Source organism: Oncorhynchus mykiss, chromosome 10, assembly GCF_057628025.1.
Source record: "Oncorhynchus mykiss isolate SJ-2025 chromosome 10, ASM5762802v1, whole genome shotgun sequence".
Taxonomy (NCBI): domain Eukaryota; kingdom Metazoa; phylum Chordata; class Actinopteri; order Salmoniformes; family Salmonidae; genus Oncorhynchus; species Oncorhynchus mykiss.
Window position 1 is genome coordinate 80,309,451 of NC_143031.1, and position 22,022 is coordinate 80,331,472.

Genomic DNA, 22,022 nt, shown 5'->3' on the forward strand with positions numbered 1-22,022 from the left:
GATCTATCTTTCTATGTACATCCCCCCTCTCCCTCAATGCATAACAGTTTAGATATTTGTCATTTAAATGTTATGAAATAATTAGCTTGTGTCCGTTATCTTATGAGATAAATCCATGCAGAAAGAGATTTGTCCAAAAGTAGACAATTAATGCAAGTTATTGGATAAACATCCAACATGTATTATTATTTTAATTCTTATTTTATTTAAATAATTATGACTTTAGAAATACATTGTGGATGGTTGCTACAATTTGAAGAATAGTGCAATACACTTGAGCAAATATACCTCATTTTGATTACTTTTATTGTGATAACTTCTCTGTTGCTCTTCCGGAGCAGAGTTCATGAATGTTGACGATTGTTGAAACGTGAACACATGTTAACAAAAAAAACCACACCGGCATAGCAATATACAATTCATAGACAGCCAACATGAGAGATACGCCGTTATCAAACTGCGAGCGGGACTTTTTACTCAAAGCTATTCAAGAAAAAAAGGTAGCTAATGCAATTTGTGTATGCTTGCATGTGAATGAAACGTGCTAGCTGAGATAGCCAGATATGCTAGTTAGCTGACATAAATGGCCAATTTAGATGTGGGAACCCGAACTAAAATATTGTACAGTGTCTATCTCTATCTACCAACGTTACAGAGTTTGTTAGAGTTCTGGGTCATTGTACATAACCTGTTGTAAACTTGAGCTACCTAGCTAGCTAGCTAATTATCTTTCGATGCATCGTTGCTATACTAGCTATAAATATTTACGTTACATAATCTCGCTCAATAATGTGTACCTGCAGCGCTTGGATGGGAGACAGACCTATGACTACAGGAGCATCAAGATCTCGTTCGGGACAGATTATGGATGCTGCTTTGTTGACCTGGGGAAGACGAGGCGAGTGTTCCTGCCTTTTGAAGGCAAATAAATGACAGTTGAGCAGTGGCTCTCAACCAAAACTACTGGCCTATCTAAAGCGGATCGTTGAGAAGACCCAAGGCTTACTGCTAAAAATGTAGATGACGGGTGCACCAGGCAAAGCCAAATGCACTTGGGTTGGCTTTCTTGCTACTAACATGGCAGGCTTTTGCACTACGTTTTCATACATCTGAAAGGACTGGATACGAGTATGGCATTAGGAGGGGGGGGGGGGGGGGGGGGGCTAGGTGGTAGGGGCTAGTTGACGGTGGTAGGGGCTAGGTGACGGTGGTAGGGGCTAGGTGACAGTGGTAGGGGCTAGGTGACAGTGGTAGGGGCTAGGTGACAGTGGTAGGGGCTAGGTGACAGTGGTAGGGGCTAGGGGGTAGGGGCTAGGTTACAGTGGTAGGGGCTAGTTGACAGTGGTAGGGGCTAGGTGACGGTGGTAGGGGCTAGGTGACGGTGGTAGGGGCTAGGTGACAGTGGTAGGGGCTAGGTGACAGTTTGTAGGGGCTAGGTGACAGTGGTAGGGGCTAGGGGCTAGGTGACAGTGGTAGGGGCTAGGGGGTAGGGGCTAGGTTACAGTGGTAGGGGCTAGGTGACAGTGGTAGGTGGTAGGGGCTAGGGCTAGGTTACAGTGGTAGGGGCTAGGGCTAGGTGACAGTGGTAGGGGCTAGGGCTAGGTGACAGTGGTAGGGGCTAGGTGACAGTGCTAGGGGCGGTTTGAGATTAACTTTGTACGTTTGGGCTCCTGAGTGGCGCAGCAGTCAAAGGCACTGCATCTCAGTGCAAGTCCCTGGTTTGAATCCAGGCTGTATCTGGCCGGGGTAGGCCGTCATTGTAAATAAGAATTTGTTCTTAACCGACTTGTCTGGTTAAATAAAAAAATACAAAAATGGTGTGTTCCTAACCTCCAGGATCATGGCCCAGGTGTCCTGTGAGCTCATTACTCCGAAAGAGAACCGACCGAATGAAGGACTCATTTTCTTCAACATTGAGCTGTCTCCCATGGCTTCTCCAGCATTTGAGATGGGCAGGTACGAGTCCTACTATGTTTTTACTTCATAAGGCTATAGTGTAAATTGCATCTGAAAAACGATCACTGAAAAAAATGTATCTGCGTGGTTGTCCTTCCCCCTTCTTGATCTCTCTCTATCTCTAGGCAGTCAGAGCTGTTGGTGAAGCTGAACAGACAGCTGGAGAGATGCCTCAGGAACTCCAAGTGTATAGACACAGAGTCTCTGTGTGTGGTGTCTGGAGAGAAGGTACGCACAAACACACACACACACACACACCTGAAGTTTGGCATGAAGGCTGTGAACGAAAGTCCCCAAATTGGGTTTAAATTCCAGTCAATTCAGGAAGTAAACCAAATTCCAATTTGAAATGTTCTCCATTGAAAAGCATTGAAGATAATTTTTATATCAGTTTAATTCCTGAATTGACAGGAACTCAATATTTGGAAGGTGTTTTTAATGTTTTGTACACTCAGTGTATATCTACTGGTCTTCCAAGGTATAATGCCTATCTACCTGTCTATTTCTGCAGGTGTGGTACAGATCTATAATGCCTATCTACCTGTCTATTTCTCCAGGTGTGGTACAGATCTATAATGCCTATCTACCTGTCTATTTCTCCAGGTGTGGTACAGATCTATAATGCCTATCTACCTGTCTATTTCTCCAGGTGTGCTACAGATCTATAATGTCTATCTACCTGTCTATTTCTCCAGATGTGGTACAGATCGATGTCTGTGTAATTAGTGTGTCTGTATCTCCAGGTGTGGTACAGATCTATACTGCCTATCTACCTGTTTATCTCTCCAGATGTGGTACATATCTATCTCTATATCTACCTGTTTATGTCTCCAGATGTGGTACAGATCGATGTCTGTGTAATTAGTGTGTCTGTGTATCTCCAGGTGTGGTACAGAATAATGTCTGTGTAATTAGTGTGTCTGTGTATCTCCAGGTGTGGCAGATTAGGGTGGACGTCCACTTGCTGAACCACGATGGTAACCTAATGGACGCTGCCAGCATTGCTGCCATCGCGGCCCTCTGTCACTTCAGACGGCCCGATGTGGGCATCCAGGGAGAGGAAGTCACTGTGGTGAGGAGAGGGGTGGGGTGATGCTATCGACAACTAATGCCATGGCAACAATCTTTGACATTGATTACACCCCTGGGTAGTGTTAATTAGGAACCAAACTGACAAGCAGGGAAGGACCACCTGGATTTGTCTAATAAGACACACTCATTTTTGTCACACGTTGCAAAAGGTTTTAAAAATGTCACCTGTTGCATGCCCTAATGAACACAACCCCAATTTATAATGATTTAACCCTTCATGTGTCTGTTCCACAGTACAGTACAGAGGAGAGAGACCCCATTCCCCTCAGCATCTACCACATGCCCATCTGTGTCAGTTTCTCCTTCTTCCAACAAGGGTAGGTCCCTGTTATATAAGATCACCTGTCTGTTTGATATCACTATCAGACAGTGATGGCTGCCATTGCAGTTCTCTCTCTGCCTCTCTTCCCTTTCCTGCCTCTCTTCCCTTTCCTGTCCTGTTCTCCTTCTCTCCACTGTTCTCTATGTCCTATCTCATATCCCCTCTCCTACCCCTCTCCCTCTGCTCCAGGACCTACCTGTTGGTTGACCCGTGTGAGCGTGAGGAGCGTGTGATGGACGGCCTGCTGATGATAGCCATGAACAAACACAGAGAGATCTGCTCCATCCAGTCTAGTGGAGGCATCATGCTGCTCAAAGACCAGGCGGGTACTGGGGGGGCCATAGAGATACAGTCAGTTGCTGAAAAGACCAGGCGGGTACTGGGGAGCCATAGAGATACAGTCAGCTGCTCAAAGACCAGGCGGGTACTGGGGAGCCATAGAGATACAGTCAGCTGCTCAAAAGACCAGGCGGGTACTGGGGAGCCATAGAGATACAGTCAGCTTCTCAAAAGACCAGGCGGGTACTGGGGGGCCATAGAGATACAGTCAGCTGCTCAAAAGACCAGGCGGGTACTGGGGAGCCATAGAGATACAGTCAGCTGCTCAAAAGACCAGGCGGATACTGGGGAGCCATAGAGATAGTCAGCTGCTCAAAAGACCAGGCGGGTACTGGGGAGCTAATGCAGACCTGGGATGCCAACCCACGACCACAACAACACTTTCTACGCTCAAATCAGCATGCTAAACACTTGTCTAGATATCATAACCATGGCTTTGGTAGGCCAGGGGGCTGATAATATTGAGGATGGATACGAGCATACTCTAGCTACTTCACTGTGAATTGTATCTCTAAAGCATGATGTGTTTGTACAGGTCCTCAGGTGCAGTAAGATCGCTAGTGTCAAAGTGTCCGAGATCACAGAGCTAATCAACAAAGCCTTGGAGAACGACAAGAAAGCCAGGTGGGTCACGTCAACTTGGTCTCGTTAGCGTTCATTTTGACTTTGTGGCTGTGCTATCGAGTGGAAACCCGTTTATATAAACCTCTCTGGTGTTGCTACTTTGGCGTCATTTCATTTTTGGATTCCAATAAAGTTCTCTTTTTGAATATCGGTTATTTCAGAAAAACTGGGGGTAAGTTTGGCTTCGCAGAGTCGTTGCCCCAGGAGCGAATCACAGCGCTGAAAACAGACGTGTCACCTGTGGAAATGAGTGACGTCAAGGAGAAGGCCAATGAGATCGTCCAGAGAGCTGAGGTCCCACCCCAAACGTATCCCTTCAAAGAAAGTCTTGAAGTTACTCTGAATACATTTGTAGTAGAAGATTTTCTCAAAGGGGGAAGGTCATTGTTTGTGGGCGAGTGAGTTAGTGAGCGAGTGACTTGGTGTGCCTGTCCTCTTGTCTGTTTTCTCAATGCTACTGATCCATGGTTTACTCTAGACTCTAGTCCTTAACCAACCGCGGGACAGCGTTCCCTCTCCAGTGTTAACTGCGCCAGGTACAGGCCAGGTGGGGGAGGGGCTAGAGAACTCCTGGGGTCTGAAGGAAGAGGAGGAGGAGGAGGAGGAGGAGGAAGATGAGACGGTGGAGTTGAAGATGGAGTTGGAAGAGGGACATGAGGAGAAGGGGAGAGGTAACTATTTGTTTGTTTTCCTTGGGTGAGTGAAACTGACTCGCCTGGTCCCAGATCTGTTTGTGCCGTCTTCCATGGTCATAGTTGGCAAGACGGCACAGAATGATCTGGAACCAGGCTACAAAAATGAATCAATCGCTCCAGGGGCGCTGAGCTACGCCTGACCCATCCCTCACTCACCACCCGGGTAACACCCCTCTACGCCTGACCCATCCCTCACTCACCACCCAGGTAACACCCCTCTACGCCTGACCCATCCCTCACTCACCACCCGGGGAACACCCCTCTACGCCTGACCCATCCCTCACTCACCACCCGGGTAACACCCCTCTACGCCAGACCCATCCCTCACTCACCACCCGGGTAACACCCCTCTACGCCTGACCCATCCCTCACTCACCACCTGGGTAACACCCCTCTACGCCTGACCCATCCCTCACTCACCACCCGGGTAACACCCCTCTACGCCTGACCCCATCCCTCACTCACCACCCGGGTAACACCCCTCTACGCCTGACCCATCCCTCACTCACCACCCGGGTAACACCCCTCTACGCCTGATCCATCCCTCACTCACCACCCGGGTAACATCCCTCTACGCCTGATCCATCCCTCACTCAGCACCCGGGTAACACCCCTCTACGCCTGACCCATCCCTCACTCACCACCCGGGTAACACCCCTCTACGCCTGAGCCATCCCTCACTCACCACCCGGGTAACACCCCTCTACGCCTGACCCATCCCTCACTCACTACCCGGGTAACACCCCTCTACGACTGACCCATCCCTCACTCACTACCCGGGTAACACCCCTCTACGCCTGACCCATCCCTCACTCACTACCCGGGTAACACCCCTCTACGCCTGACCCATCCCTCACTCACCACCCGGGTAACACCCCTCTACGACTGACCCATCCCTCACTCACCACCCGGGTAACACCCCTCTACGCCTGACCCATCCCTCACTCACCACCTGGGTAACACCCCTCTACGCCTGACCCATCCCTCACTCACCACCCGGGTAACACCCCTCTACGCCTGACCCATCCCTCACTCACCACCCGGGTAACACCCCTCTACGCCTGACCCATCCCTCACTCACCACCCGGGTAACACCCCTCTACGCCTGACCCATCCCTCACTCACCACCCGGGTAACACCCCTCTACGACTGACCCATCCCTCACTCGCCACCCGGGTAACACCCCTCTACGACTGACCCATCCCTCACTCACCACCCGGGTAACACCCCTCTACGCCTGACCCATCCCTCACTCACCACCCGGGTAACACCCCTCTACGCCTGACCCATCCCTCACTCACCACCCGGGTAACACCCCTCTACGCCTGACCCATCCCTCACTCACCACCCGGGTAACACCCCGCCTGACCTTCTGGAGGGTTGGAGGTTTGGTTTGTGAGCATAAAGATAATTTTCTGTTCTTTTAAGTTTAACGATCAATAAAGTACACCTCATCTTATTGTGTGATTGTGTTTCCTAGGTGACGTGGTGGTCATCTCAGACAGTGACAGCGAGGAGGAGGATGTTGTCATCTTGAACCAGGTAACAACAAAGTAAGTGGCACTTTTATATATTTTTTCTTCTGGGTTCTATAGAACCCCTTTCTGTGTCTCCCAAGCATTGCCTCACGAGGGCGACGCGCGCAAGTTGGTGGCAGAACACCAGGGAGTTCTTATAGAACGGAAGCAAGTTGGTGGCAGAACACCAGGGAGTTCTTCTAGAACAGCAGCAAGTTGGTGGCAGAACACCAGTGAGTTCTTCTAGAACAGCAGCAAGTTGGTGGCAGAACACCAGGGAGTTCTTCTAGAACAGCAGCAAGTTGGTGGCAGAACACCAGGGAGTTCTTCTAGAACAGCAGCAAGTTGGTGGCAGAACACCAGGGAGTTCTTCTAGAACGGCTGCAAGTTGGTGGCAGAACACCAGGGAGTTCTTCTAGAACGGCAGCAAGTTGGTGGCAGAACACCAGGGAGTTCTTATAGAACAGCGCAAGTTGGTGACAGAACACCAGGGAGTTCTTATAGAACAGCGCAAGTTGGTGGCAGAACACCAGGGAGTTCTTATAGAACAGCGCAAGTTGGTGACGGCAGCCCAAAAAAATGCCTCTGTTTACATGTTGCTTATGAGTGGATTTGACAGTACATGTCTATTATAATTGGATTTTACGGCTTGTACGTATGTCCTTCTTAATATAAAGTTTGTGTCATCATAGCAAATCAACTGCATTATACTTTTTTTTTTTAACTCTTCAACCAGTAAAATGGCTCTTTGGATAGCTTTTGCTACAGCCTATGTCAATGAGGGTTAGCATTCTAGCTGACAACTGCTCCGTAGAAAATAGTATTTTTTTTGTTTGTTGCAAAGATCACAACCAAATATAATCTGTTCAAGCGAGAATCAAAACATCACTGTAAGCGTAAGGGAACCCCCCCAAAAAACATATTTTTGTTTAGAAGTAATAAAAGCGCAAGTCTTAGACTGTTGAATGGGTGCAGATGGGCATGATTTTCTTACTGCAGACGAGAGTCGTGTGCATCTGTCCGTGACGTCAGTGTGTTGTGTACTGGAAAGGAAAAAAAACCAAGCCATGAGTTTCGAAGGAATTGTCCTGAGAGCTCCGAGACCAAGATTGTGTCGAGGCACAGATCTGGGGAAGGGTACCAAAACATTTCTAAAGCATTGAAGGTCCCCAAGAACACAGTGGCCTCCTCATTCTTAAATGGAAGAAGTTTGCAACCACCAAGACTCTTCCTAGAGCTGGCCGCCTGGCCAAACTGAGCAATCGGGGGAGAAGGGCCTTGGTCTGGGAGGTGACCAAGAACCCGATGGTCACTCTGACAGCACTCCAGAGTTCCTCTTTGGAGGAACAAGTACCATGGAAATGACACCTTCACTTTCAGATGGATTTATTTTTGGGGGGGGTTACACCCACAAGCACATCGTCTCATTGCTGTTGTAAATGCAAACCATTCAAGTTGTAGTGTAAGGTTGGGTTCTTTCTATAACAACAACAACAACAGAACATCCTTCTGATCTACTGAGAACCAGATATAGTGATGCTCATTTCATGTGTATATTATACATTATTATAATCATGAAAACAATAACCTTTTTACAATTGAAGTTGTGCTTACTTTGAGGAAGAAATGTATCAGACTTTGTTCTCTCTCAGGGAGAAGGCCTCCATCTCTAACCAACAGGGGGCAGTAGCCTCCAAGCAGCAGCAGCAGCAGCAGCAGAAGAAGAAGAAGAAGAAGAGGGGGCAGTAGCCTCCAAGCAGCAGAAGAAGAAGAGGGGGCAGTAGCCTCCAAGCAGCAGAAGAAGAAGAAGAAGAAGAGGGGGCAGTAGCCTCCAAGCAGCAGAAGAAGAAGAAGAGGGGGCAGTAGCCTCCAAGCAGCAGCAGAAGAAGAGGGGGCAGTAGCCTCCAAGCAGCAGAAGAAGAAGAAGAAGAAGAGGGGGCAGTAGCCGCCAAGCAGCAGCAGAAGAAGAAGAGGAAGAGGAAGTGAAATATCTTGTTTTTTTCTTGAGCGGATGGAACATAAATAGAAATAAATAGTAGACTGGAAATTGACCACAAGAAGCCACAAAATATATGACTAAAACAATCATTTCAAACCGTGCTTACATTTGTATACAAACAATTGTCTCTCTGTTATGTGTGAGAGAACTTGGGAACAGATTTCCTAAATTAAAATCATTTCTAAGATGTTTTCCTGGTCTTTTTACAGTCTGTCTCCAATCATGAAAAAATATTTAGTTTTTTTGGTTCAGAAAATGAGGGCCCTAATAAAACCACCCGCGGGTCAAATTCAGCCAGTTGGGGAACCTTGCAGTAAATGTATTGTTTATTAGGCCTGAAGCATACAGTAGATGTAGTGTTTATTAGGCACCACCTGAAGCATACAGTAGATGTATTGTTTATTAGGCACCACCTGAAGCATACAGTAAATGTATTGTTTATTAGGCCTGAAGCATACAGTAGATGTATTGTTTATTAGGCCTGAAGCATACAGTAGATGTATTGTTTATTAGGCACCACCTGAAGCATACAGTAAATGTATTGTTTATTAGGCCTGAAGCATACAGTAGATGTATTGTTTATTAGGCCTGAAGCATACAGTAGATGTATTGTTTATTAGGCCTGAAGCATACAGTAGATGTATTGTTTATTAGGCACCACCTGAAGCATACAGTAAATGTATTGTTTATTAGGCCTGAAGCATACAGTAGATGTATTGTTTATTAGGCACCACCTGAAGCATACAGTAGATGTATTGTTTATTAGGCACCACCTGAAGCATACAGTAGATGTATTGTTTATTAGGCACCACCTGAAGCATACAGTAGATGTATTGTTTATTAGGCCTGAAGCATACAGTAGATGTCTTGTTTATTAGGCACCACCTGAAGCATACAGTAGATGTGTTGTTTATTAGGCACCACCTGAAGCATACAGTAGATGTATTGTTTATTAGGCACCACCTGAAGCATACAGTAGATGTATTGTTTATTAGGCCTGAAGCATACAGTAGATGTCTTGTTTATTAGGCACCACCTGAAGCATACAGTAGATGTCTTGTTTATTAGGCCTGAAGCATACAGTAGATGTATTGTTTATTAGGCACCACCTGAAGCATACAGTAGATGTCTTGTTTATTAGGCACCACCTGAAGCATACAGTAGATGTCTTGTTTATTAGGCACCACCTGAAGCATACAGTAAATGTATTGTTTATTAGGCCTGAAGCATACAGTAGATGTATTGTTTATTAGGCACCACCTGAAGCATACAGTAGATGTCTTGTTTATTAGGCACCACCTGAAGCATACAGTAGATGTATTGTTTATTAGGCACCACCTGAAGCATACAGTAGATGTATTGTTTATTAGGCCTGAAGCATACAGTAAATGTATTGTTTATTAGGCACCACCTGAAGCATACAGTAAATGTATTGTTTATTAGGCCTGAAGCATACAGTAGATGTATTGTTTATTAGGCCTGAAGCATACAGTAGATGTATTGTTTATTAGGCACCACCTGAAGCATACAGTAGATGTATTGTTTATTAGGCACCACCTGAAGCATACAGTAAATGTATTGTTTATTAGGCCTGAAGCATACAGTAGATGTATTGTTTATTAGGCACCACCTGAAGCATACAGTAGATGTATTGTTTATTAGGCACCACCTGAAGCATACAGTAGATGTATTGTTTATTAGGCACCACCTGAAGCATACAGTAGATGTATTGTTTATTAGGCACCACCTGAAGCATACAGTAGATGTATTGTTTATTAGGCACCACCTGAAGCATACAGTAGATGTATTGTTTATTAGGCACCACCTGAAGCATACAGTAGATGTATTGTTTATTAGGCCTGAAGCATACAGTAGATGTATTGTTTATTTGGCACCACCTGAAGCATACAGTAGATGTATTGTTTATTAGGCCTGAAGCATACAGTAAATGTATTGTTTATTAGGCACCACCTGAAGCATACAGTAGATGTATTGTTTATTAGGCACCACCTGAAGCATACAGTAGATGTATTGTTTATTAGGCACCACCTGAAGCATACAGTAGATGTATTGTTTATTAGGCACCACCTGAAGCATACAGTAGATGTCTTGTTTATTAGGCACCACCTGAAGCATACAGTAAATGTATTGTTTATTAGGCCTGAAGCATACAGTAGATGTATTGTTTATTAGGCACCACCTGAAGCATACAGTAGATGTGTTGTTTATTAGGCCTGAAGCATACAGTAGATGTATTGTTTATTAGGCACCACCTGAAGCATACAGTAAATGTATTGTTTATTAGGCCTGAAGCATACAGTAGATGTATTGTTTATAGGCTATATACAGGGGGTACTGGTACAGAGTCAATGTGGAGGCTATATACAGGGGGTACTGGTACAGAGTCAATGTGGAGGCTGTATTCAGGGGTACCGGTACAGACGCATTGTGGAGTGCCCAAATACAGCCATTAGCTGTGGTATATTGGCCACAAACCCCTGAGGTGCCTTATTGCTATTAAAAACTGGTTACCAGCTTAATTAGAGCAGGAAAAACAAATGTTGTGTCAGCCAATCAGTATTCATGGCTTGAACCACACAGTTTATAAATAAATACCTTTTTACACTGTAAACAAAATGGAGACAATGTCAATTTTAAAAAAAATGCTCCATATATGTATGAGCTTTATTTGATGTGGCAGATAACAAAGGAGGCTCTAGGAGTGCGTTACACTATAAAAGGCAGATTTAACTAAAATGAATGGAAAAATGTTTGTTAAGACTGAGTATTTTGTGTTAAATGTTTAGGAATACATTGACATTGACAACAGATTGAATGATACCGAATCAGCCGCAAAAGACAGGCAGGTCCTACCGAGATTTGAACTCGGATCGCAGGATTCAGAGTCCTGAGTGCTAACCATTACACCATAGAACCCGATGTGGCAGTATGGACTGAAATTACATTTTAAATTAAATATGGCGGTGTTGTTTGCGCATTAATCGCAAGGAATTAGGAACTGGCTTTGAAAAGTTACGTCGCCGTGTTAAACCAGGGAATATAAACAAACTCACGATTTTAAAGGAAGAAAAGCGCTCCGAATTTTACATGTTTGAGTTCAGATTCCGTGTTGAAGGACGCCAGTTTACAGGAGACACGTGTTTTGAATGCTCATGGTACAACTCAAGAAAAAAATAAATACCTTGGCCAGTACGGGTATCGAACCCGCGACCTTCGCGTTATTAGCACGACGCTCTAACCAACTGAGCTAACCGGCCTTGGTAATGGGTGAACATTTACATATTTCTAACACAATTAACGATGCTGTTTTTGAAGGTATGTATGTATTTGGAGTAGCGAGTAGTGGACTACTATTAACTTACCATATTACCTTAATAGTAGGAATTTCTTGTGGGTTCTTGTGGGTTCGTATTATTTCAGTCTCCACCACCTCACCCTTGGTATGAAAGCTCTTGTCAGAAAAAGGGGAATGTCGTTCCGACACCGGCTCAATAGGATAAAAATATGGAAGGAATGACCCTCGCAGAAGACTCAAATTAATCGCAAAAACCAGACAGGTCCTACCGAGATTTGAACTCGGATCGCAGGATTCAGAGTCCTGAGTGCTAACCATTACACCATAGAACCACACAGTACCACATAGCAGTAACAACTTATTAAGGGCTTGACTTCGGTAAATGGTCTTCCAGGTGATATGGTTGCACTCACTTTTCTGTACAATACCCAAATTAATTTTGATTATGTTTCTATGGTGTAATGTAGCATTTCCTGAATGCTGCAATTCGTGATTACCAAAGACTGCTCTTCGACTCCCACCCACTTGTTTCTTTCACACACAACTATTTTAAAGTTGACAAGGGAGGAGTGTGTCACTGCAAAATCAAGGTAGGTCCTACCGAGATTTGAACTCGGATCGCAGGATTCAGAGTCCTGAGTGCTAACCATTACACCATAGAACCCTATACAGAGTAATTATTGTAGACTTCCGATTTTCATGTCATTTGTACACCGGATAAACAGCAGATTATGAGATTATTGGTTGGCCATGTGAATAATTCAGCACAAAAAATAGAAAGGTTCTACCGAGATTTGAACTCGGATCACTGGATTCAAAGTCCAGAGTGCTAACCATTACACCATAGAACCATATTCTAAATCCACATGGAAATTGAAAAAAAAATAATTCTGCGTTTAATTAGCAACAGCGGACTGTCGTTCCTTCACGTGTTGCAAATACTTTCAACTGACAACAATATTTGGACAGCTATATTCTAGTTCCACGAGGCAAATTAATTGACATGGTAGGATCGTCCAAGATTTAAACTCGGATTTTCGGATTCAGAGTCCTGAGTGATAACCTTTACAGCATAGAACCCTGTACTCAATACTCTGTGACGGGTTCAGATTTTACTGTCCTTGGTTCACCGGAAAAACAGATCAAATATTGTCTGGCCAGAAACGGTATCAACTACCAGGCACTCATAGTATGCATTTACCGTAGGCTAGCCATTCGTGCGTAAAAAGAGTGCTTATCGACTCCCACCCACTTGTTTCTTTCAAGCACAACTATTTTAAAGTTGACAAGGGAGGAGTGTGTCACTGCAAAATCAAGGTAGGTCCTACCGAGATTTGAACTCGGATCGCAGGATTCAGAGTCCTGAGTGCTAACCATTACACCATAGAACCCTATACAGAGTAATTATTGTAGACTTCCGATTTTCATGTCATTTGTACACCGGATAAACAGCAGATTATGAGATTATTGGTTGGCCATGTGAATAATTCAGCACAAAAAATAGGAAGGTTCTACCGAGATTTGAACTCGGATCACTGGATTCAAAGTCCAGAGTGCTAATCATTACACCATAGAACCATATTCTAAATCCACATGGAAATTGAAAAAAAAAAATCTGTGTTTAATTAGCAACAGTGGACTGTTGTTCCTTCACGTGTTGCAAATACTTTCAACTGACAACAATATTTGGACAGCTATATTCTAGTTCCACGAGGCAAATTAATTGACATGGTAGGATCGTCCAAGATTTAAACTTGGATTGTAGGATTCAGAGTCCTGAGTGATATCCTTTACAGCATAGAACCCTGTACTCAATACTCTGTGACGGGTTCAGATTTTACTGTCCTTGGTTCACCGGAAAAACAGATCAAATATTGTCTGGCCAGAAACGGTATCAACTACCAGGCACTCATAGTATGCATTTACCGTAGGCTAGCCATTCGTGCGTAACAAGAGTGCTTATTGACTCCCACCCACTTGTTTCTTTCACACACAACTATTTTAAAGTTGACAAGGGAGGAGTGTGTCACTGCAAAATCAAGGTAGGTAGGTCCTACCGAGATTTGAACTCGGATCGCAGGATTCAGAGTCCTGAGTGCTAACCATTACACCATAGAACCCTATTCAGAGTAATTATTGTAGACTTCCGATTTTCATGTCATTTGTACACCGGATAAACAGCAGATTATGAGATTATTGTTCCTTCACGTGTTGCAAATACTTTCAACTGACAACAATATTTGGACAGCTATATTCTAGTTCCACGAGGCAAATTAATTGACATGGTAGGATCGTCCAAGATTTAAACTCGGATTGTAGGATTCAGAGTCCTGAGTGATAACCTTTACAGCATAGAACCCTGTACTCAATACTCTGTGACGGGTTCAGATTTTACTGTCCTTGGTTCACCGGAAAAACAGATAAAATATTGTCTGACCAGTATCAACTACCAGGCACTCATAGTATGCATTTACCGTAGGCTAGCCATTCGTGCGTAACAAGAGTGCTTATTGACTCCCACCCACTTGTTTCTTTCACGCACAACTATTTTAAAGTTGACAAGGGAGGAGTGTGTCACTGCAAAATCTAGGTAGGTCCTACCGAGATTTGAACTCGGATCACAGGATTCAGAGTCCTGAGTGCTAACCATTACACCATAGAACCCTATACAGAGTAATTATTGTAGACTTCCGATTTTCATGTCATTTGTACACCGGATAAACAGCAGATTATGAGATTACTTTCAACTGACAACAATATTTGGACAGCTATATTCTAGTTCCACGAGGCAAATTAATTGACATGGTAGGATCGTCCAAGATTTAAACTCGGATTTTCGGATTCAGAGTCCTGAGTGATAACCTTTACAGCATAGAACCCTGTACTCAATACTCTGTGACGGGTTCAGATTTTACTGTCCTTGGTTCACCGGAAAAACAGATCAAATATTGTCTGGCCAGAAACGGTATCAACTACCAGGCACTCATAGTATGCATTTACCGTAGGCTAGCCATTTGTGCGTAACAATTTGTGCGTAACAACGACTCCGAAAAAGAGGGAAACGAGGCGGTCTTCTGGTCAGACTCCGGAGACGGGCACACCGTGCACCATTCCCTAGCATTCTTCTTGCCAATGTCCAGTCTCTTGACAACAAGGTTGATGAAATCCGAGCAAGGGTAGCATTCCAGAGGGACATCAGAGACTGTAACGTTCTTTGCTTCACGGAAACGTGGCTTACTGGAGAGACGCTATCCGAAGCGGTGCAGCCAACAGGTTTCTCCACGCATAGCGCAGACAGGAAAAAACATATTTCTGGTAAAAAGAGGGGCGGGGGCGTATGCCTTATGACTAACGTGACATGGTGTGATGAAAGAAACATACAGGAACTCAAATCCTTCTGTTCACCTGATTTAGAATTCCTCACAATCAAATGTAGACCGCATTATCTACCAAGAGAATTCTCTTCGATTATAATCACAGCCGTATATATCCCCCCCCAAGCAAAAACAAGAGGCTCCCACGCTGAGGTCTGTCCAACGCTGGTCCGACCAAGCTGACTCCACACTCCAAGACTGCTTCCATCACGTGGACTGGGACATGTTTCGTATTGCGTCAGACAACAACATTGACGAATACGCTGATTCGGTGTGTTGAAGATGTCGTTCCCATAGCAACGATTAAAACATTCCCTAACCAGAAACTGGGTACTGGACTTCCTGACGGGCCGCCCCCAGGTGGTGAGGGTAGGCAACAACATCTCCTCCCCGCTGATCCTCAACACTGAGGCCCCACAAGGGTGCGTTCTGAGCCCTCTCCTGTACTCCCTGTTCACCCACGACTACGTGGCCACGCACGCCTCCAACTCAATCATCAAGTTTGCGGACGACACAACAGTGGTAGGCTTGAAACGGTATCAACTACCAGGCACTCATAGTATGCATTTACCGTAGGCTAGCCATTCGTGCGTAACAAGAGTGCTTATCGACTCCCACCTACTTGTTTCTTTCACTCACAACTATTTTAAAGTTGACAAGGGAGGAGTGTGTCACTGCAAAATCAAGGTAGGTCCTACCGAGATTTGAACTCGGATCGCAGGATTCAGAGTCCTGAGTGCTAACCATTACACCATAGAACCCTATACAGAGTAATTATTGTAGACTTCCGATTTTCATGTCATTTGTACACCGGATAAACAGCAGATTATGAGATTATTGGTTGGCCATGTGAATAATTCAGCACAAAAAATAGGAAGGTTCTACCGAGATTTGAACTCGGATCACTGGATTCAAAGTCCAGAGTGCTAACCATTACACCATAGAACCATATTCTAAATCCACATGGAAATTGAAAAAAAAATAATTCTGCGTTTAATTAGCAACAGCGGACTGTCGTTCCTTCACGTGTTGCAAATACTTTCAACTGACAACAATATTTGGACAGCTATATTCTAGTTCCACGAGGCAAATTAATTGACATGGTAGGATCGTCCAAGATTTAAACTCGGATTTTCGGATTCAGAGTCCTGAGTGATAACCTTTACAGCATAGAACCCTGTACTCAATACTCTGTGACGGGTCCAGATTTTACTGTCCTTGGTTCACCGGAAAAACAGATCAAATATTGTCTGGCCAGAAACGGTATCAACTATCAGGCACTCATAGTATGCATTTACCGTAGGCTAGCCATTCGTGCGTAACAAGAGTGCTTACTTTCAACTGACAACAATATTTGGACAGCTATATTCTAGTTCCACGAGGCAAATTAATTGACATGGTAGGATCGTCCAAGATTTAAACTCGGATTTTCGGATTCAGAGTCCTGAGTGATAACCTTTACAGCATAGAACCCTGTACTCAATACTCTGTGACGGGTTCAGATTTTACTGTCCTTGGTTCACCGGAAAAACAGATCAAATATTGTCTGGCCAGAAACGGTATCAACTACCAGGCACTCATAGTATGCATTTACCGTAGGCTAGCCATTTGTGCGTAACAATTTGTGCGTAACAACGACTCCGAAAAAGAGGGAAACGAGGTGGTCTTCTGGTCAGACTCCGGAGACGGGCACACCGTGCACCATTCCCTAGCATTCTTCTTGCCAATGTCCAGTCTCTTGACAACAAGGTTGATGAAATCCGAGCAAGGGTAGCATTCCAGAGGGACATCAGAGACTGTAACGTTCTTTGCTTCACGGAAACGTGGCTTACTGGAGAGACGCTATCCGAAGCGGTGCAGCCAACAGGTTTCTCCACGCATAGCGCAGACAGGAAAAAACATATTTCTGGTAAAAAGAGGGGCGGGGGCGTATGCCTTATGACTAACGTGACATGGTGTGATGAAAGAAACATACAGGAACTCAAATCCTTCTGTTCACCTGATTTAGAATTCCTCACAATCAAATGTAGACCGCATTATCTACCAAGAGAATTCTCTTCGATTATAATCACAGCCGTATATATCCCCCCCCAAGCAAAAACAAGAGGCTCCCACGCTGAGGTCTGTCCAACGCTGGTCCGACCAAGCTGACTCCACACTCCAAGACTGCTTCCATCACGTGGACTGGGACATGTTTCGTATTGCGTCAGACAACAACATTGACGAATACGCTGATTCGGTGTGTTGAAGATGTCGTTCCCATAGCAACGATTAAAACATTCCCTAACCAGAAACTGGGTACTGGACTTCCTGACGGGCCGCCCCCAGGTGGTGAGGGTAGGCAACAACATCTCCTCCCCGCTGATCCTCAACACTGAGGCCCCACAAGGGTGCGTTCTGAGCCCTCTCCTGTACTCCCTGTTCACCCACGACTACGTGGCCACGCACGCCTCCAACTCAATCATCAAGTTTGCGGACGACACAACAGTGGTAGGCTTGAAACGGTATCAACTACCAGGCACTCATAGTATGCATTTACCGTAGGCTAGCCATTCGTGCGTAACAAGAGTGCTTATCGACTCCCACCTACTTGTTTCTTTCACTCACAACTATTTTAAAGTTGACAAGGGAGGAGTGTGTCACTGCAAAATCAAGGTAGGTCCTACCGAGATTTGAACTCGGATCGCAGGATTCAGAGTCCTGAGTGCTAACCATTACACCATAGAACCCTATACAGAGTAATTATTGTAGACTTCCGATTTTCATGTCATTTGTACACCGGATAAACAGCAGATTATGAGATTATTGGTTGGCCATGTGAATAATTCAGCACAAAAAATAGGAAGGTTCTACCGAGATTTGAACTCGGATCACTGGATTCAAAGTCCAGAGTGCTAACCATTACACCATAGAACCATATTCTAAATCCACATGGAAATTGAAAAAAAAATAATTCTGCGTTTAATTAGCAACAGCGGACTGTCGTTCCTTCACGTGTTGCAAATACTTTCAACTGACAACAATATTTGGACAGCTATATTCTAGTTCCACGAGGCAAATTAATTGACATGGTAGGATCGTCCAAGATTTAAACTCGGATTTTCGGATTCAGAGTCCTGAGTGATAACCTTTACAGCATAGAACCCTGTACTCAATACTCTGTGACGGGTCCAGATTTTACTGTCCTTGGTTCACCGGAAAAACAGATCAAATATTGTCTGGCCAGAAACGGTATCAACTATCAGGCACTCATAGTATGCATTTACCGTAGGCTAGCCATTCGTGCGTAACAAGAGTGCTTATCGACTACCGAGATTTGAACTCGGATCGCAGGATTCAGAGTCCTGAGTGATATCCTTTACAGCATAGAACCCTGTACTCAATGCTCTGTGACGGGTTCAGATTTTACTGTCCTTGGTTCACCGGAAAAACAGATAAAATATTGTCTGGCCAGAAACGGTATCAACTACCAGGCATTTACCGTAGGCTAGCCATTCGTGCGTAACAAGAGTGCTTATCGACTCCCACCCATTTGTTTCTTTCACACACAACTATTTTAAAGTTGACAGGGGAGGAGTGTGTCACTGCAAAATCAAGGAAGGTCCTACCGAGATTTGAACTCGGATCGCAGGATTCAGAGTCCTGAGTGCTAACCATTACACCATAGAACCCTATACAGAGTAATTATTGTAGACTTCTGATTTTCCTGTCATTTGTACACCGGATAAACAGCAGATTATGAGATTATTGTTTGGCCATGTGAATAATTCAGCACAAAAAATAGGAAGGTTCTACCGAGATTTGAACTCGGATCACTGGATTCAAAGTCCAGAGTGCTAACCATTACACCATAGAACCATATTCTAAATCCACATGGAAATTGAAAAAAAAAAATCTGTGTTTAATTAGCAACAGCGGACTGTCGTTCCTTCACGTGTTGCAAATACTTTCAACTGACAACAATATTTGGACAGCTATATTCTAGTTCCACGAGGCAAATTAATTGACATGGTAGGATCGTCCAAGATTTAAACTTGGATTGTAGGATTCAGAGTCCTGAGTGATAACCTTCACAGCATAGAACCCTGTACTCAATACTCTGTGACGGGTTCAGATTTTACTGTCCTTGGTTCACCGGAAAAACAGATCAAATATTGTCTGGCCAGAAACGGTATCAACTACCAGGCACTCATAGTATGCATGTACCGTAGGCTAGCCATTCGTGCGTAACAAGAGCGCTTATCGACTCCCACCCACTTGTTTCTTTCACGCACAACTATTTTAAAGTTGACAGGGGAGGAGTGTGTCACTGCAAAATCAAGGAAGGTCCTACCGAGATTTGAACTCGGATCGCAGGATTCAGAGTCCTGAGTGATATCCTTTACAGCATAGAACCCTGTACTCAATACTCTGTGACGGGTTCAGATTTTACTGTCCTTGGTTCACCGGAAAAACAGATAAAATATTGTCTGGCCAGAAACGGTATCAACTACCAGGCATTTACCGTAGGCTAGCCATTCGTGCGTAACAAGAGTGCTTATCGACTCCCACCCATTTGTTTCTTTCACACACAACTATTTTAAAGTTGACAGGGGAGGAGTGTGTCACTGCAAAATCAAGGAAGGTCCTACCGAGATTTGAACTCGGATCGCAGGATTCAGAGTCCTGAGTGCTAACCATTACACCATAGAACCCTATACAGAGTAATTATTGTAGACTTCTGATTTTCCTGTCATTTGTACACCGGATAAACAGCAGATTATGAGATTATTGTTTGGCCATGTGAATAATTCAGCACAAAAAATAGGAAGGTTCTACCGAGATTTGAACTCGGATCACTGGATTCAAAGTCCAGAGTGCTAACCATTACACCATAGAACCATATTCTAAATCCACATGGAAATTGAAAAAAAAAAATCTGTGTTTAATTAGCAACAGCGGACTGTCGTTCCTTCACGTGTTGCAAATACTTTCAACTGACAACAATATTTGGACAGCTATATTCTAGTTCCACGAGGCAAATTAATTGACATGGTAGGATCGTCCAAGATTTAAACTTGGATTGTAGGATTCAGAGTCCTGAGTGATAACCTTCACAGCATAGAACCCTGTACTCAATACTCTGTGACGGGTTCAGATTTTACTGTCCTTGGTTCACCGGAAAAACAGATCAAATATTGTCTGGCCAGAAACGGTATCAACTACCAGGCACTCATAGTATGCATGTACCGTAGGCTAGCCATTCGTGCGTAACAAGAGCGCTTATCGACTCCCACCCACTTGTTTCTTTCACGCACAACTATTTTAAAGTTGACAGGGGAGGAGTGTGTCACTGCAAAATCAAGGAAGGTCCTACCGAGATTTGAACTCGGATCGCAGGATTCAGAGTCCTGAGTGCTAACCATTACACCATAGAACCCTATACAGAGTAATTATTGTAGACTTCCGATTTTCCTGTCATTTGTACACCGGATAAACAGCAGATTATGAGATTATTGGTTGGCCATGTGAATAATTCAGCACAAAATATAGGAAGGTTCTACCGAGATTTGAACTCGGATCACTGGATTCAAAGTCCAGAGTGCTAACCATTACACCATAGAACCATATTCTAAATCCACATGGAAATTGAAAAAAAAAAATCTGTGTTTAATTAGCAACAGCGGACTGTCGTTCCTTCACGTGTTGCAAATACTTTCAACTGACAACAATATTTGGACAGCTATATTCTAGTTCCACGAGGCAAATTAATTGACATGGTAGGATCGTCCAAGATTTAAACTCGGATTGTAGGATTCAGAGTCCTGAGTGATAACCTTTACAGCATAGAACCCTGTACTCAATACTCTGTGACGGGTTCAGATTTTACTGTCCTTGGTTCACCGGAAAAACAGATAAAGTATTCTCTGACCAGAAACGGTATCAACTACCAGGCACTCATAGTATGCATTTACCGTAGGCTAGCCATTTGTGCGTAACAAGAGTGCTTATCGACTCCCACCCATTTGTTTCTTTCACACACAACTATTTTAAAGTTGACAGGGGAGGAGTGTGTCACTGCAAAATCAAGGTAGGTCCTACCGAGATTTGAACTCGGATCGCAGGATTCAGAGTCCTGAGTGCTAACCATTACACCATAGAACCCTATACAGAGTAATTATTGTAGACTTCTGATTTTCCTGTCATTTGTACACCGGATAAACAGCAGATTATGAGATTATTGTTTGGCCATGTGAATAATTCAGCACAAAAAATAGGAAGGTTCTACCGAGATTTGAACTCGGATCACTGGATTCAAAGTCCAGAGTGCTAACCATTACACCATAGAACCATATTCTAAATCCACATGGAAATTGAAAAAAAAAATAATTCTGCGTTTAATTAGCAACAGCGGACTGTCGTTCCTTCACGTGTTGCAAATACTTTCAACTGACAACAATATTTGGACAGCTATATTCTAGTTCCACGAGGCAAATTAATTGACATGGTAGGATCGTCCCAGATTTAAACTTGGATTGTAGGATTCAGAGTCCTGAGTGATAACCTTCACAGCATAGAACCCTGTACTCAATACTCTGTGACGGGTTCAGATTTTACTGTCCTTGGTTCACCGGAAAAACAGATCAAATATTGTCTGGCCAGAAACGGTATCAACTACCAGGCACTCATAGTATGCATGTACCGTAGGCTAGCCATTCGTGCGTAACAAGAGTGCTTATCGACTCCCACCCACTTGTTTCTTTCACGCACAACTATTTTAAAGTTGACAAGGGAGGAGTGTGTCACTG

At 44.2% G+C, this 22,022-nt stretch overlaps 1 protein-coding gene and 21 non-coding genes across 22 annotated transcripts; 1 reads left to right on the forward strand and 21 right to left on the reverse strand.

Annotated features, from left to right (window-relative positions):
- The first annotated feature begins 300 nt into the window (after positions 1-300).
- Positions 301-8,734, forward strand: LOC110513025 (exosome complex component RRP45). Its single transcript, XM_036971908.2, has 12 exons — positions 301-500; positions 804-898; positions 1,837-1,956; positions 2,082-2,184; positions 2,891-3,028; positions 3,283-3,365; positions 3,560-3,692; positions 4,245-4,333; positions 4,495-4,641; positions 4,841-5,004; positions 6,509-6,581; positions 8,198-8,734. The coding sequence occupies exons 1-12, from the start codon at positions 435-437 to the stop codon at positions 8,292-8,294; spliced, it is 1,308 nt and encodes a 435-aa protein (XP_036827803.2). The 5' UTR covers positions 301-434; the 3' UTR covers positions 8,295-8,734.
- A 2,675-nt stretch (positions 8,735-11,409) lies between these two features.
- On the reverse strand, positions 11,410-11,481 carry trnaq-cug (transfer RNA glutamine (anticodon CUG)). The gene has a single exon. It is a non-coding gene; the product is annotated as a tRNA-Gln (tRNA).
- A 267-nt stretch (positions 11,482-11,748) lies between these two features.
- trnai-aau (transfer RNA isoleucine (anticodon AAU)) lies at positions 11,749-11,822 on the reverse strand. The gene has a single exon. It is a non-coding gene; the product is annotated as a tRNA-Ile (tRNA).
- Positions 11,823-12,120: 298 nt separating this feature from the next.
- Positions 12,121-12,192, reverse strand: trnaq-cug (transfer RNA glutamine (anticodon CUG)). Its single transcript has one exon. It is a non-coding gene; the product is annotated as a tRNA-Gln (tRNA).
- Positions 12,193-12,452: 260 nt separating this feature from the next.
- trnaq-cug (transfer RNA glutamine (anticodon CUG)) lies at positions 12,453-12,524 on the reverse strand. The gene has a single exon. It is a non-coding gene; the product is annotated as a tRNA-Gln (tRNA).
- A 115-nt stretch (positions 12,525-12,639) lies between these two features.
- On the reverse strand, positions 12,640-12,711 carry trnaq-uug (transfer RNA glutamine (anticodon UUG)). Its single transcript has one exon. It is a non-coding gene; the product is annotated as a tRNA-Gln (tRNA).
- Positions 12,712-13,179: 468 nt separating this feature from the next.
- On the reverse strand, positions 13,180-13,251 carry trnaq-cug (transfer RNA glutamine (anticodon CUG)). Its single transcript has one exon. It is a non-coding gene; the product is annotated as a tRNA-Gln (tRNA).
- Positions 13,252-13,366: 115 nt separating this feature from the next.
- Positions 13,367-13,438, reverse strand: trnaq-uug (transfer RNA glutamine (anticodon UUG)). The gene has a single exon. It is a non-coding gene; the product is annotated as a tRNA-Gln (tRNA).
- A 470-nt stretch (positions 13,439-13,908) lies between these two features.
- On the reverse strand, positions 13,909-13,980 carry trnaq-cug (transfer RNA glutamine (anticodon CUG)). The gene has a single exon. It is a non-coding gene; the product is annotated as a tRNA-Gln (tRNA).
- A 472-nt stretch (positions 13,981-14,452) lies between these two features.
- Positions 14,453-14,524, reverse strand: trnaq-cug (transfer RNA glutamine (anticodon CUG)). The gene has a single exon. It is a non-coding gene; the product is annotated as a tRNA-Gln (tRNA).
- Positions 14,525-15,923: 1,399 nt separating this feature from the next.
- trnaq-cug (transfer RNA glutamine (anticodon CUG)) lies at positions 15,924-15,995 on the reverse strand. Its single transcript has one exon. It is a non-coding gene; the product is annotated as a tRNA-Gln (tRNA).
- A 115-nt stretch (positions 15,996-16,110) lies between these two features.
- On the reverse strand, positions 16,111-16,182 carry trnaq-uug (transfer RNA glutamine (anticodon UUG)). The gene has a single exon. It is a non-coding gene; the product is annotated as a tRNA-Gln (tRNA).
- Positions 16,183-17,891: 1,709 nt separating this feature from the next.
- Positions 17,892-17,963, reverse strand: trnaq-cug (transfer RNA glutamine (anticodon CUG)). Its single transcript has one exon. It is a non-coding gene; the product is annotated as a tRNA-Gln (tRNA).
- Positions 17,964-18,078: 115 nt separating this feature from the next.
- trnaq-uug (transfer RNA glutamine (anticodon UUG)) lies at positions 18,079-18,150 on the reverse strand. The gene has a single exon. It is a non-coding gene; the product is annotated as a tRNA-Gln (tRNA).
- Positions 18,151-18,833: 683 nt separating this feature from the next.
- Positions 18,834-18,905, reverse strand: trnaq-cug (transfer RNA glutamine (anticodon CUG)). The gene has a single exon. It is a non-coding gene; the product is annotated as a tRNA-Gln (tRNA).
- A 115-nt stretch (positions 18,906-19,020) lies between these two features.
- Positions 19,021-19,092, reverse strand: trnaq-uug (transfer RNA glutamine (anticodon UUG)). Its single transcript has one exon. It is a non-coding gene; the product is annotated as a tRNA-Gln (tRNA).
- A 764-nt stretch (positions 19,093-19,856) lies between these two features.
- On the reverse strand, positions 19,857-19,928 carry trnaq-cug (transfer RNA glutamine (anticodon CUG)). Its single transcript has one exon. It is a non-coding gene; the product is annotated as a tRNA-Gln (tRNA).
- Positions 19,929-20,043: 115 nt separating this feature from the next.
- Positions 20,044-20,115, reverse strand: trnaq-uug (transfer RNA glutamine (anticodon UUG)). Its single transcript has one exon. It is a non-coding gene; the product is annotated as a tRNA-Gln (tRNA).
- Positions 20,116-20,581: 466 nt separating this feature from the next.
- On the reverse strand, positions 20,582-20,653 carry trnaq-cug (transfer RNA glutamine (anticodon CUG)). Its single transcript has one exon. It is a non-coding gene; the product is annotated as a tRNA-Gln (tRNA).
- A 115-nt stretch (positions 20,654-20,768) lies between these two features.
- On the reverse strand, positions 20,769-20,840 carry trnaq-uug (transfer RNA glutamine (anticodon UUG)). Its single transcript has one exon. It is a non-coding gene; the product is annotated as a tRNA-Gln (tRNA).
- A 466-nt stretch (positions 20,841-21,306) lies between these two features.
- Positions 21,307-21,378, reverse strand: trnaq-cug (transfer RNA glutamine (anticodon CUG)). Its single transcript has one exon. It is a non-coding gene; the product is annotated as a tRNA-Gln (tRNA).
- Positions 21,379-21,493: 115 nt separating this feature from the next.
- Positions 21,494-21,565, reverse strand: trnaq-uug (transfer RNA glutamine (anticodon UUG)). The gene has a single exon. It is a non-coding gene; the product is annotated as a tRNA-Gln (tRNA).
- Between the last annotated feature and the right edge of the window lie 457 nt (positions 21,566-22,022).

Excerpts from the sequence above, each read along its gene's own strand:
- LOC110513025 (XM_036971908.2), top strand. The coding sequence starts at position 435 with ATGAGAGATACGCCGTTATCAAACTGCGAGCGGGACTTTTTACTCAAA. Across the intron at positions 501-803 it reads AAGCTATTCAAGAAAAAAAG|CGCTTGGATGGGAGACAGAC; the intron begins GTAGCTAATGCA and ends GTGTACCTGCAG. Across the intron at positions 3,029-3,282 it reads AGGGAGAGGAAGTCACTGTG|TACAGTACAGAGGAGAGAGA; the intron begins GTGAGGAGAGGG and ends TCTGTTCCACAG.